The sequence below is a fragment of the Accipiter gentilis genome, chromosome 1 (assembly GCF_929443795.1).
Source record: "Accipiter gentilis chromosome 1, bAccGen1.1, whole genome shotgun sequence".
NCBI lineage: Eukaryota > Metazoa > Chordata > Aves > Accipitriformes > Accipitridae > Astur > Astur gentilis.
In genome coordinates, this window is record NC_064880.1 from 6,692,192 (window position 1) to 6,704,411 (window position 12,220).

The 12,220-nt window shown below is 36.3% G+C and overlaps 1 protein-coding gene across 8 annotated transcripts in view; it reads left to right on the forward strand.

Moving 5' to 3' along the window:
- Window positions 1-12,220, forward strand: part of VPS13D (vacuolar protein sorting 13 homolog D) — a 109,496-nt gene that overhangs the window by 54,015 nt on the left and 43,261 nt on the right. For 7 of the 8 annotated variants that reach the window (XR_007507343.1, XM_049811046.1, XM_049811075.1 and 4 more), the window contains 12 exons: window positions 235-410; window positions 539-662; window positions 1,472-1,707; window positions 2,468-2,576; window positions 3,232-3,392; window positions 3,743-3,851; window positions 5,790-5,969; window positions 6,236-6,352; window positions 6,698-6,847; window positions 7,737-7,886; window positions 8,726-8,822; window positions 10,521-10,669. Coding sequence is in view for 7 of the 8 variants with exons in the window: in XM_049811046.1 (XP_049667003.1) it covers window positions 235-410; window positions 539-662; window positions 1,472-1,707; window positions 2,468-2,576; window positions 3,232-3,392; window positions 3,743-3,851; window positions 5,790-5,969; window positions 6,236-6,352; window positions 6,698-6,847; window positions 7,737-7,886; window positions 8,726-8,822; window positions 10,521-10,669 (1,758 nt within the window). In the remaining variant the exon portion in view is untranslated. Of the gene's footprint in view, window positions 1-234; window positions 411-538; window positions 663-1,471; window positions 1,708-2,467; window positions 2,577-3,217; window positions 3,393-3,742; window positions 3,852-5,789; window positions 5,970-6,235; window positions 6,353-6,697; window positions 6,848-7,736; window positions 7,887-8,725; window positions 8,823-10,520; window positions 10,670-12,220 lie in introns of those variants that run through there. The other variant, XM_049811100.1, reaches the window with a different exon arrangement.

Consider the following 12,220-nt stretch of genomic DNA (forward strand, 5'->3'; position numbering starts at 1 on the left):
CTTTTTTTTACTTGTTATTACAATACCTGTAGTTAGTCACAGCATCTTCCAACCAAAAAGAACACAGACATTATACTTGAAGGTATTGTTGGCTGGTTATGAGGATCTTTCTCATTATTCTAATACCAGCATCCACCTAACAGAATAATTGCTGTGTTCGTATGAGAGGTATATAGATTAATACTGCATTTTTTAATACCTATAGGATATGTATTTACCAATTTCTGTTACTAGGGAACATCCAATCCTGATGGCTATATCTCCACACTTCCTGGTTCCAGCGTCGTGTTCCACTGGCCACGTAACGATTATGATCAACTGTTGTGTGTGAGACTAATGGATGTCCCAAACTGCATTTGGTCTGGGGGCTTTGAGGTCAACAAAAATAACTCATTCCATATTAATATGAGGTAGCTATTATATCTAAATCTTCTGTAGCATGCTTCCATTTTTGATAGAAGCAGCTGTTTAACACTTACTACTCCAGGTGACACAGATCAGAAGCCTGCCTCTCTTGCATTTGTTTGTTCTTGTTCAGGGACACCCTGGGAAAATGTTACTTCTTAAGAGTAGAAATTACTCTTCAAGGAGCCACGTACCGCATTGCATTCAGTGACACAGATCAGTTACCACCACCTTTCCGCATAGACAATTTTTCCAAGGTAAAAGAGCAAAAAATCATATTTTTTTCTTTTATTTTTTGTTAAAAAAAGAAAAGCATGAGTTCTTTTATATTTGTTAGAAGCAGGAGCTGACTAGCTTGTGTAATGGAATAAAATGAAAGTATGTGTAGCAAGAGGTATTTCTATAGTAAAACTTGGTAGTACTCAACTACTTCATCTTGTTCAAATGATGGTGCTAACATTGTGGCTTTTGTAAGTGAATTGAAAGGAAGAGCATTATTACTGATGAGAAAATCATATTAGGGTGATAGTTTGTAATCTGTTCTTTGTTATTTTCAGCACTTGAATAACCTGTAAAAAGAATTTGGGCTACTTCTGCCACTTCCTTTCTCTCTGTCTTTGGGCTTCCATGTCAGTGATTATAAAAATCAGAGAATTTACTTTGCATATTTTACAGTAACTTACTGACTTGTGATCAGACCAGCAGACAGAGCTCTTGATACTTGCTGGTTCTCGTTCTGGATTTTGGTACTGAACTGTTAAATAAAACTAGGCAAGTCTCCAAACTTTGATTAGGAGGGTTTGAGATACTGCTGTGGGACTAAAAACATTTTGAACCACAGATGACAGATAAAAGTAAAGATGACATTTCTCATCCTTTTGAAACTGTCTTTAATTGAGACCCGAATGGAAGAAAATGCATATGAAACCATTCGGGGGGGAGGGAAGGAAGTGAGCTGAACATGTTTCAGTGATCAACTCCTGAAAAATTAACAAATGATAGCAAAAAAATCTGTCTGATCAACAATTTATCTGTGAAACCAAATCCTCTTTTGTAACTGTTACAGGTCCCAATTGTTTTTAATCAGCATGGTGTTGTTGAGCCAAGGCTGTACACTGAAGTGAAGCCTATGACCTCCCTGGATTACGCATGGGATGAACCTATTCTACCACCTTTTATAATGCTGACAGTTAAAGGAGCAGGCTCCTCAGAAATCGTCTGTAGCATGAATGACTTCCAAGATAGCAAGCAGCTTTACTATGAAAATTTCATTTATATTGCTGCTACATACACTTTCTCAGGGTAATTCTTTATATATTAGATGAAAATACTTTATATATTCATGGTGTTCTTTAGGCTTTACATTAATATTCTCTCAATAGTTGCCATTTGAAAGTTTTTCAAATGCAGCTAAACTTTTGTCAACCTTGTAGCTAGCAGAAGAAATACCAAAATTCAGAAGTTGAGTCTGGCAGTCGGTAAGCTGTGTATCTTGCCTCATTTGGTCATGGTAACTTACCTTTATAGATGCAGCTTGCCATTGTTTATTTTATCACATAGTGAGAAAGATTTCGCATGTGCCATCTGCTGTGACCCCACTGTCTGATCATAGAAGAGCAGGGATGTTTAGGGTCATGTCTGGGGGATTAATTTCATTTGGTGTATAAAGAACACTTGATTACAGGACATACCTATTTATGACATGCCTATGAACTTTAAACTTGTACTAGTTTATATGCTATTGAAAACAGCTATGGGAGATTGATAATGCTTTGTTGCTTTCCTCATTAGAAAATTTTCTTGGGAATTCTTCTGCTTTGCCTGTGAAGTTCCTAGTCACAGTGAGAAATCAAAGTCCCTTTTAAGAGTGTACTCAAATTGACAGCTTACACTGGTAACTCCAAAAATAACAAGAGGAGAAAAAACCCAACATAAATTATTGTTCGACTGGCTAAATTGGAAGTATAAGCTTCCCTGATTGGATTTTGGTACGGATCTAATTTATTCTGCAGAAGAAGCAGCTACTCTGAATAAACATGATGATGTTTTCTCGGTGTTCTAGTTTACAGGAGCCAAGTGTAAGACCTGTTGCTTCAAATAAGGATGCTGCATATGCAGAGCTTGTCCTTGATGTTTCTCCAAAAACTCAACGAGTTGTCCTGAAAAAGAAGGTACCAAGACACATTTGATTTTATTAAAATGCTGTTGCTGTGTGCTGACGTAAAATCATATGCTGGGAGAAGGAAAAAATAAAAACATTTTAATGGTAACCTTTAAAGAGTGGAGACAGACTCCATTGAAAGCGACAGGTTATTGCAATTCAGGTTGCTTGAATTATGGTGGTGCTTCCGTTTAAGACTTTTATGGGGGTAAGGGTGACAGAAAAGGGAATTGGAGTAAAAGTAGTAGTAACGAACATTGAAAATGCCTCTAAGACAACCAAGTGTGGTAATTATATATTGGACATTCTAATGAAGTTACAAGGTAGGGCCTGCTTCCTTTTTGATTGCGTTGTAAGCTAAGTCTTCTATTTCTGCAGCTCTTTAAGAAATAGAAACTGTACTTAAATATTGCTGAGATGAAAAATAGCTTGTAAATACCTCTCTCATCTAACAGTGCTAATGTAGGATGCATATTCATTGAATACAGAGTTGAATTAGAATTTTTTTATACAAACTAGTTCCTAATTCCAATTCAGGGCTCTGAAGTTAAATCAATACAAGTCATTCCAAGAATTATAATTCAAAGCATCTGATAGCAAAATGGAACAGAAATACTTGCTCTGTACTGTTGTGTTCATTTAAATGTTGAGGTTTTATGCAACAGGAGCCAGGAAAACGATCCCAGCTTTGGAGAATGACGGGCGCAGGAATGCTTTGTCATGAAGGTTCTTCAGTTCCTCATAACCCCCATAAACCTTCTCCTCGGTCTGTGGACTCTTGCATGATTTTAGATATTGCAGGCCTGGCAGCTGTCACAGATAACAGGTATTGCAAATACAATTTCTCAGCAAACTGATTATAACCATGTCTTTGAAAGCATACTTAACATGATATTCTCTGAATAAGAAAATAAATTATTCTGAAGGCATGTGGAAGAGCTAGATTTTATCTGTCTTCATGAACAGACCTCATGATCACTTTTGTGACTTGGAAATATTTTTAAAAGCATGGCTAATCTATTTTCAGCAGCAGATTGTTAAAAGAGCATTTCAGAAGTAAGATTAGGAGAATGAGCTTGAGCAAAATTAGAGTACGTGTTCGCCATTAATACATCTCCAGAGTAAAACTGACAAGTTCTAATCCTCTAAGTACTGGGTGGCATGCTTTTGCTGCAGGTATGAGCCCCTGATGTTGAGAAAGCCTGATCGACGGCGCAGTACTACGCAGACATGGAGTTTTCGTGACGGAAAGCTGACCTGTGGTATTCACGGACTTGTTGTCCAGGTCAGTACTGATTATATGTTGAACTTGTTTTGACTGTTGCTGATACAGATGACAAAGTCATTTAGGCTTAGTATTGAAGTGAACAAAAAAGCTTTGAGGCCAAAGTTCAGAATACAGAAGAAACCAGACTTGCACAAACAGCTTGTGTGGCTTAAATTCATGTTTGAATGTTCTTATCAATTTCAAATAATTAGACATCTTGCACTATTAATTTGAAAGTAAATAATTAGAAAATTAATAACACATCATCATTGAAAATGAACAGTGTAGTGATAAATAGAGCCTTGATATTCTCACACATGCCAAATGTGAAAATGCTGCAGGTTGTGTCAATTAATGTCACTTATGAAAGTCAAGATTTGTGTATAACCAAGCACTTCTCAGAATCATGTTGCTAACATTTTAGTAATAAGAATTTTAAAAGCAGTTTGAACTGTTTGCTCTTTCTTTGTGTTCCAGGAAGCTCTGACTTGCAGACAGCTAACACTTGCAAACTATTTGATAATTCTGCCTGCTGATGGTAGAATTTGTAGGCACAGAAACCTGGATTGCTTTTACAAATTCTAGAACTAAACATCAAAAGAATTTTGATGCTCTTTTTTGTTTATTTTTAAGTGTTTCAACCATATTTATCCATTGCTTACAAACAAATTTCAATGTTACCCTGCATATTGTTGAAATAGCACGTATGTTTGTAATAAATAATGATGTTATTTTTAACGTTTTATTTTGAAAAATAAATTGTGCTAGCTATGTCAATGGAAATCAACCTCAATTCAGTGGAAAAAGTACCATCATAGGGAATATGTTAGCTCTGTGATGAAAGGGAGTCTTTTATGTGCACAGTAAATCTGGAATGGATCTGTAAGGTACAAACTGATAACATCACTTTGTAAATCCTGCAGATAGGATACTATCATGTTCTGTGGGGGATATCGCCCCCTTCTGCCCCCTTTCTTCTTTTCTTGTTTCTAAATTCCTTGTAATTTGGTGGGGTTTTCGTGGGTTCCCCACCCCACCCCACCCCCACCCCCCAAAAAAAAAAAAAAAAAGTGTGCTTTGGTTATTTCTTCATTTTAAACCAGGACAGTAATAACAGAAAACCAGTGTCTCGGTCATTTTGCTCACTCTATAATAGCAGGACAGTATGTATGTCATCTGTGAAACTAGAAATACCCTGCCAAAACCGATTTTGAAGTTTCAGATGCTGGTTCTGATATAAGCAAAGAAGAAAAAGTATGGAAAATACTCCTAAGGCTTCACAATAACCTTTTAAGACTGTATTTGTAGTTCTGGTCTGATTAATTTTAAAGGAATGTAGTAGAGAAGATTCCAGCCTCCAGAATAGATACAGTAAGGATAGCAGCAATGTAGTGTTCCTGTGCCACCTTTGGCGCTATGTTTCAATTCTAATACCAAAAAACAGATCTAGAGAAGAATATTTGACTTAGTCCCATGATGTTGCATTGATCATTTTGTGATCAGATTACTGTATCTTAGTAAATTACTACTTGTCACTTTGAAGCAGCCAAAAAAGCCCTGCATTGCTGTTTGAAGATGTTGACTCAGTAAGGATTCACATTCTCATCTGCAGATCCAGAGTTGATCTTTTAGAAAGCTTTCTATCATTTTGAAAATATTTTCAGGAAGGACTTCCCATGTTTGATCATGATAATGATAGCTTCAGTTTCTGAACATCCAGTGGGAATACTTAAAGAATTAATCCTGGCTGTTTATTCTAGCTGCTGAGCTGGTTAAACATGAGTTACCAGAAGCTTTAGTAATACCAAGTAAAAATGCTGCTGGAGTACTTTTCTTTTAGTTCTGAAGAGTAAGGAGAGGAAAGTAAAATACACTTTTAAATTAATGCATGTAAACAGTTATCTGAAGCCTTTACCTATCAATTTTTTTTTGCCTTACTCTTCTTTCTTTCTCCAGGCAAAGGGAGGAATACTAGGTCTTCATGATGGAGCCGAAGTTGTTCTTGGTCCTGATACTTCACTTGAACTTTTGGGGCCAGTTCCACCTGAGCAGCAGTTCATAAACCAAAAGATGAGGCCTGGGTCAGGAGTACTAGCTGTTAGAGTCATCCCAGATGGGCCAACTAGAGTTCTGCAGGTGAAAGTCCTTCATTAACTAGAATCTAGTTTCATTATTTGCTTGTACTTGAAACACCTTTTTCTGTATTGCATCTCTAAATTCTTAGAAAAAGTTACCTTTATAATGATATGCAAGGGGAAGGGAATATCATAAAACAGAAATAATTACAACAAAAGTTTTCATTGTATTTATTTTTTTAAAAAGATAATTTTATAAGGTAGGACATTATAGCTGTTATTTATAAATAGGAAAGTGATCATTGTAGTAATGTATTTGTTTATCAGATAACGGATTTTAACCAACGTAGAAATGATCGTTTATCCAGTGAAGGAGATGAACTTCCAGTTACAGAACAAGATCTACGCAAGTTAAAAAATCCAGATACAGAGCAGGAATTAGAAGTAAGATATTGTAACTAGTATCGGTATCTTATTTATCATTTTCCTTTCTAGATTTTGGGAGGGGGGCGGGGGAAGTTGGTTGTTAACTTTTCGTTATGATGACCTCTTGTTATGAACTTGTACATGTTCCTGCTAAATCTCCTCATTCTTAGCAGTTGGGTTTATACGTCTTAACACCTCTTTATTCGAAGACTAATTGTTAATGAGCTGTTCAGCCTCTCTGGAGATGAGTCTAAAAAAACCAACTTCTTTGCAGAAGTATATATTCAGTATCACGGGTTTTTTCAGTGTTGGTTTGTTAGTAGTGGGGGTTTTTTCCTCCTTCAATTATTTTTTTTTTCTCAGGTGCTTGTGAAACTGGAAGGTGGAATAGGATTGTCTTTGGTCAACAAAGTTCCTGAAGAGCTAATATTTGCAAGCCTCACAAGAATTAATATCCACTACACACAACTGTCGACAAGTCAGGTGCTAGAGCTCAGTGTGCAAGACATACAGGTATTTGCCATTTTGAAAAAAATTTGTTCATGGGTCTCTTGCGGTTTTTGTTGTCATAATAGGTTTGAAAAATGTTTAGAGCTGTTACTGAGATTTCAATTCCTAAATATCCTAGAAGTTTTGATTAGCATCGATGTTTCCTTTACATTGTTCTCTGCTTAGTAATAGTTGATAAAATGATATATTTATGCCGTTGATTTCTATTAGGCGAGTTAGAATTTTTTTTTATTTTGTGAACAGGTCAGATTAAGATTTTTCTCCCTTCCTAGTTCTTGGTTCTTTGTCATTACATAATGAAAAAGCAGCCATTGAAAGCATGAGTCCTAATGCTGGTAGTACCGCAGTATATGTTTTTGACTTTGCAGAGTTTTGCCTTAACCTTTGTTTCCAGTTCAGTCTTTGAAATTCAGAAGTTAACAGTTTTTAGAATCTTCAGTTTTTTATTCTACTACTAAGTTCCTCTAAATTATTAGAATTCTGATCCCAATATGTAAGATTTCCTTGGAAGGGGAATTGTGGGTACTGATGCAGATTACATGAGACAAATGGATACTTAGAGGCATCAGTCAAACTTAAATGCAGTAGATTAACTCTGCTGTTGTTTAGTATTTTTGGCTATGTTTTTTGAAAAAAGAAAAAAACCCATAGAGAACATAGCAGTATTGTTCTAGGTTTTTTGTTGGTAGCTATAACCGCTTTTTTAAATGGAGGACACTTGTATTTTTTTGGTATGATCTCAGTGGTGATCAATAAACAAGTATATTCAGTATCTCCCTGGCTCAAGGACCATGTATTTCTGAAACCTTTTAAGTCCTCAGTTAAAGAGGATCAATTTTGCTGTTTATTGTCACATATTGAGATTTTGTTGTCTGTCTTGTCCACTCTGTAGGTGGACAACCAGCTTATTGGCACCACACAGCCTTTTATGCTCTTTCTAACGCCTAAGATGAGTGAAAACGAACCTGTGGAGACTGGTCCTGCTGTGCAAGTAAATGCAATGAAATTTCCCAGTAAAAATGCACTGACTGATATATACAAGGTAAAACACAATCTTTTGATTGTGCCATGCATGTATAAATCTGTTCAAATGACCTTTCCTGTTCCTAATTTTTACTAGTAATCTGAATTTCACTAACGAGTGAAATACTCTGTTGAATTAATACTGAGGCTTAAAGGATGCTCTATCCACCTTCTCATGTTCATAGTGTTTAAAGCTACAGTACAGTGATGAACAGGATAATAAATATGTTAAAAAATATAGCAAATTAGGCCAGACCCGTGTTTGTTTGTGTCTGTGGCCTTGCTTCTCAATCCAGTTATTCTCCCCTCAGAATTGATGGGTACCATTGTAGCATGGTGAACCAGCATATCTATGCTATGCTTTTCATGAGTTGTGTACAAGGTTATTACTTCTCTCTGATAAGCTGTTACGTTGCAGGACATACCCTGTTCTGTGTACTGCAGCTGTTTGGAAATGTTGTTTGGAAATTTATCCACCAACTGTGGTATGTATTGTGAGGGCAAAACTGAGTTGGTTATCAAGACATTTTTGCTCACTTGGAATCTTCACCCTTCTGATGCTGTTTTTCAAAACAGCCAATTTTGGTGTTGGAAAACAGCTAAGCATCAGATTCTGAAGTGTTAGTATTAGGTAATGAAGCAAAACACCTTCCAAAAAAATTGAAACAGTCATCACTAGTTGTAGATAATTTTAAGTGAAGAAAACTACTGAAGACATTTTGAAGATGGGAATCTTACTACAGATCCATTCCAGTGAAAATATTCTGTTGAATTAGAACACATTGTCCTATTTAATGGCTTACATGGATTATATTTTACGTGTTAATACTGTAAACTGAGACTTGTTTATCTTTGTAGCATCTGATGATCACTGCTCGAAAGTTCACGGTTCAAATTGAGGAGAAACTACTTCTGAAGCTATTGAGTTTCTTTGGCTATGATCAGTCTGAATCAGGTATAGTATAAAATTACAAAGATCAGTTTTACAGTGTACAGAGGTATTATGATTGTTGCATATGAAGTAAGTTCAAATGCCTAGCAAACTTAGCTGCTTGGAAGCTTCTACTGTTGAACAGAAAGCTGGAAAGTTGATGTCTCAATGGCCCTTATAAAGCTGTTCATGTATATTGTGCTTGTTACAGTATTCAGGTAATGACCCATGTAACATGCTGTTGTCCAGAACACGGTGGCTGAGCTGAGCCTCTATGGGAAGGAGTTTAGTAATCATCTTAAGTTCCTGTATCTGGATTGATCTAAATTGGGATAAAAGAAATTGTGTTTTTAATTTAGCAAACCACTTTGTTTAGTACTGTTTGTTTATTGAAAGCCAAGGCAGAAATGGGATGTCTGTTCATTTGTTCCTTGGGCAGTTCCTCTTGCTTAACTGAAGGAAAACTTTGGCTGTCTGACCTTTTAGTTGTGACATCCATACCCCTGGCTTTAATCGTAATGTAAGTTTTCTTTATTCAGTGAGGCAAGACAGAGCTATTGAATCTTCTAATCTCATAGATGTTGTTCTAATCCTTCTATTGTAGGGTTTATCTGTACTTCAGAAACTTTCTGAAATGTCTGTTTTGGAGTGGCAATTGAAAAAGTCATTTTTATTATGCAGTAGAGTGTGTAGGGTTATATGATAAAATAACTTGCAGGAAAAAAACTATTTTTGGCATAATTACAAATGAGGGCAAACCTACAAATGATGCTCAAGAGTTCTGTGTCTTGGTAATCCACAGTATCTTGTGAATTGTCTCTGAAAAAACATGAGTATTATGTTTACTGGTTTCACAGAGGACTTAGACTTAGGTTTGTAGTGATGGGGAAGAAATAAAGATTTTGAGTTCTGATCTTACACTGTTCACTAATCTGTCCTTTGTTTTGGTTTACCCTGATGCTTTTGCTGGTTTTTTGTTTCCTTATTTAACTGTATGCTCTTTGTAGTTTATCCACTGATGCTGATGATGTCACCCAAGATTCAGACAAAAAATTTTGTCATTTACACTCAACATGTTTAATTGTTCAACCTGGGTTCATAAGACTTTGTCATCTTTCCTCTTTCCCTCTGCCTTCTCACACCATCAAGATGCTCTTACAAACAACATACGAGCCTGTTAGCATCAACCAAATTTGACTCACTCTGTACTTAAATTGATGTACTGAATGTCTTCCGTGTAGGCATTTTGTCCATTCTGTAGGGGTAATTGGAAGGATTGTCAGCTTTGCTTGCTTTGTACATTATACTGATAGTTGAGCGTGTCAGGAATTATAAAGAAAGTAGAGAGAGACCATGACTACACAGTAGGAAACATTGCATAGTTGTTTATATCTCCTTGTTTCTATATGCCGACAAAGATAAATTAGAAGGGAGATTAAAAGCTCAAATAACTTAAACTATGCACTTGGATGAGCTTTTATTTTTATCTAGCTATAAATACATTCAGGTTTTAGAGATGCAGGCAGATCTGAAAAAAAATTCTCGAGCCTCAAAGGTCAACTTCATGTCACAAGGCATGAGTAATTTTGCTGGCTACATTAGCATTGCACATACTTTTTATTTGTACTGAGAAACTATTAACTCTTTACAGAGTATGCATTCATAAACCCGTATTTACTTAAATATACTCTATTCTGATTCCTGTGCTTTGTCTGGATGCAGAGGTTGAAAAGTATGATGAAAACCTCCATGAAAAGGTTGTTGAACAAGGTGGAGGACAAAAGCGATACTACTTTGAAAATCTGAAAATTAGCGTGCCTCAAATAAAGCTGAGTGTCTTCACTTCCAACAAGCTACCTTTGGATCTCAAGGTATGCCAATGCATTCACAGAGTATGCTTCCAAGTAAAGAGGTTCTATTGGAGGAAGAAAAGAGAACAGAAGCCTTAAGTTACTACTGTTAATTTCTATTTACTCTTCCATTATGTAAGTTACAAATAATAGAAGTTCCAATAACTTCTGTGATTTAATTTGTATAATTTCCAGTCTCTTCTGTAATATTCTTTCATTTTTGTAATTTTAGTTGAAGCACAGCCAACTTCACCTAGTAACTCACTACTTTACAAAGGTTCTTGGTTACGTTAATGGTAGTGTCAAGAGCTTAAATGGGGTGATCATCCTATGGGAGGGCTGAGGTGAGGGTTAAGAAAAGAAGTTACTCGACTTAAGGAGCAGAAATACAGGACAACTCTGAGTGTTTTCATCCAAAGAACGTTATCTTACTGGAGTCGGAGGGTTTGCATGAGCACTGTGCATTTTAGTTCAATACTATAGTGAATTCAGATTGAGTATGAACTCAGGTGGAAAATCTGGTCCATTTCATGTGGTAGTAAATGTTTTGGCACAGTTGTTAAAGTGAACCAGGGATTCTAAATTATAGCAAGAAGATAATCTCATCTAGTGATCCCAACTTATGTGTGGGGACCTTCCTAGGTATAATAAGGTGGTAACAGTTAGCAATATTTCAGTTCCGTCTGAGCTAAAACAACTGATTTCCTCCAATGTGGGCAAGTTGAAACAAAACTAACCAACCAAACGATTAAAAAATCCTCCCTACTGTGGAGGAACTGAGCTGCTGCCTGTTTGACTTATGTGCTCAAAAAACAAAATTGAGACACTGATCAGGCTTTTTTGTGCCCTTGATGTTATGGACATTAAGATGTTCAAGCTTTGAAAGAAGTTTAGTGGAATAAGCGTATACCATAGAGTCCTACCAGTATATTATCAGTCATGCATTCTTGTATTGCTTTTACCAAGGAGGACAACTCAATAGCTAGCTGTAATATTCCTTACCGTTCAACATCATCAGCAGTGTCTTGAATGTGTTTGCACTTTAGCTTCAACACGAAAATGCTTATCATCTGATTATCTCAAATTCAGAGAGAAAACAGTGTTAGTGGTGAGTGCCTTTAAGAAACTAGTAATGTGCACTGTTCTGTTTGGATTTCCTACCACCTTTGGTATATGATTGCATATGGATATATCTTGGCAGCTGCTGGCATTGTTCCCAAGAGAAAACTTGGTGTATACATTCCCCCCCCACCCCACCCCCCCAATGATAACAGTTACTGACTGTATTCTGTATGTGAACTTTCAGAGAAAGAGTTCCATTCAGTTTTGTAGCACAGGAGAGTTCAGGGTAGGAGGGAGAGAGAAATCACAGTAGAGCCTTTGTAGAAGTTGTTCTCACTACCTTTAATGTTTCTGGCTTGGACATTGCTGTCTGGTAATTTGGTGTAGACAGATTATTTTTATTAGGTACCAGAATTAACAAAGTTGCCTTCTATAATATATGATAGTTAAACAGGAAATTACTTCCTACCCAAGTGAATAATGAGGACTACTCTAGTTAGTCATCCATTT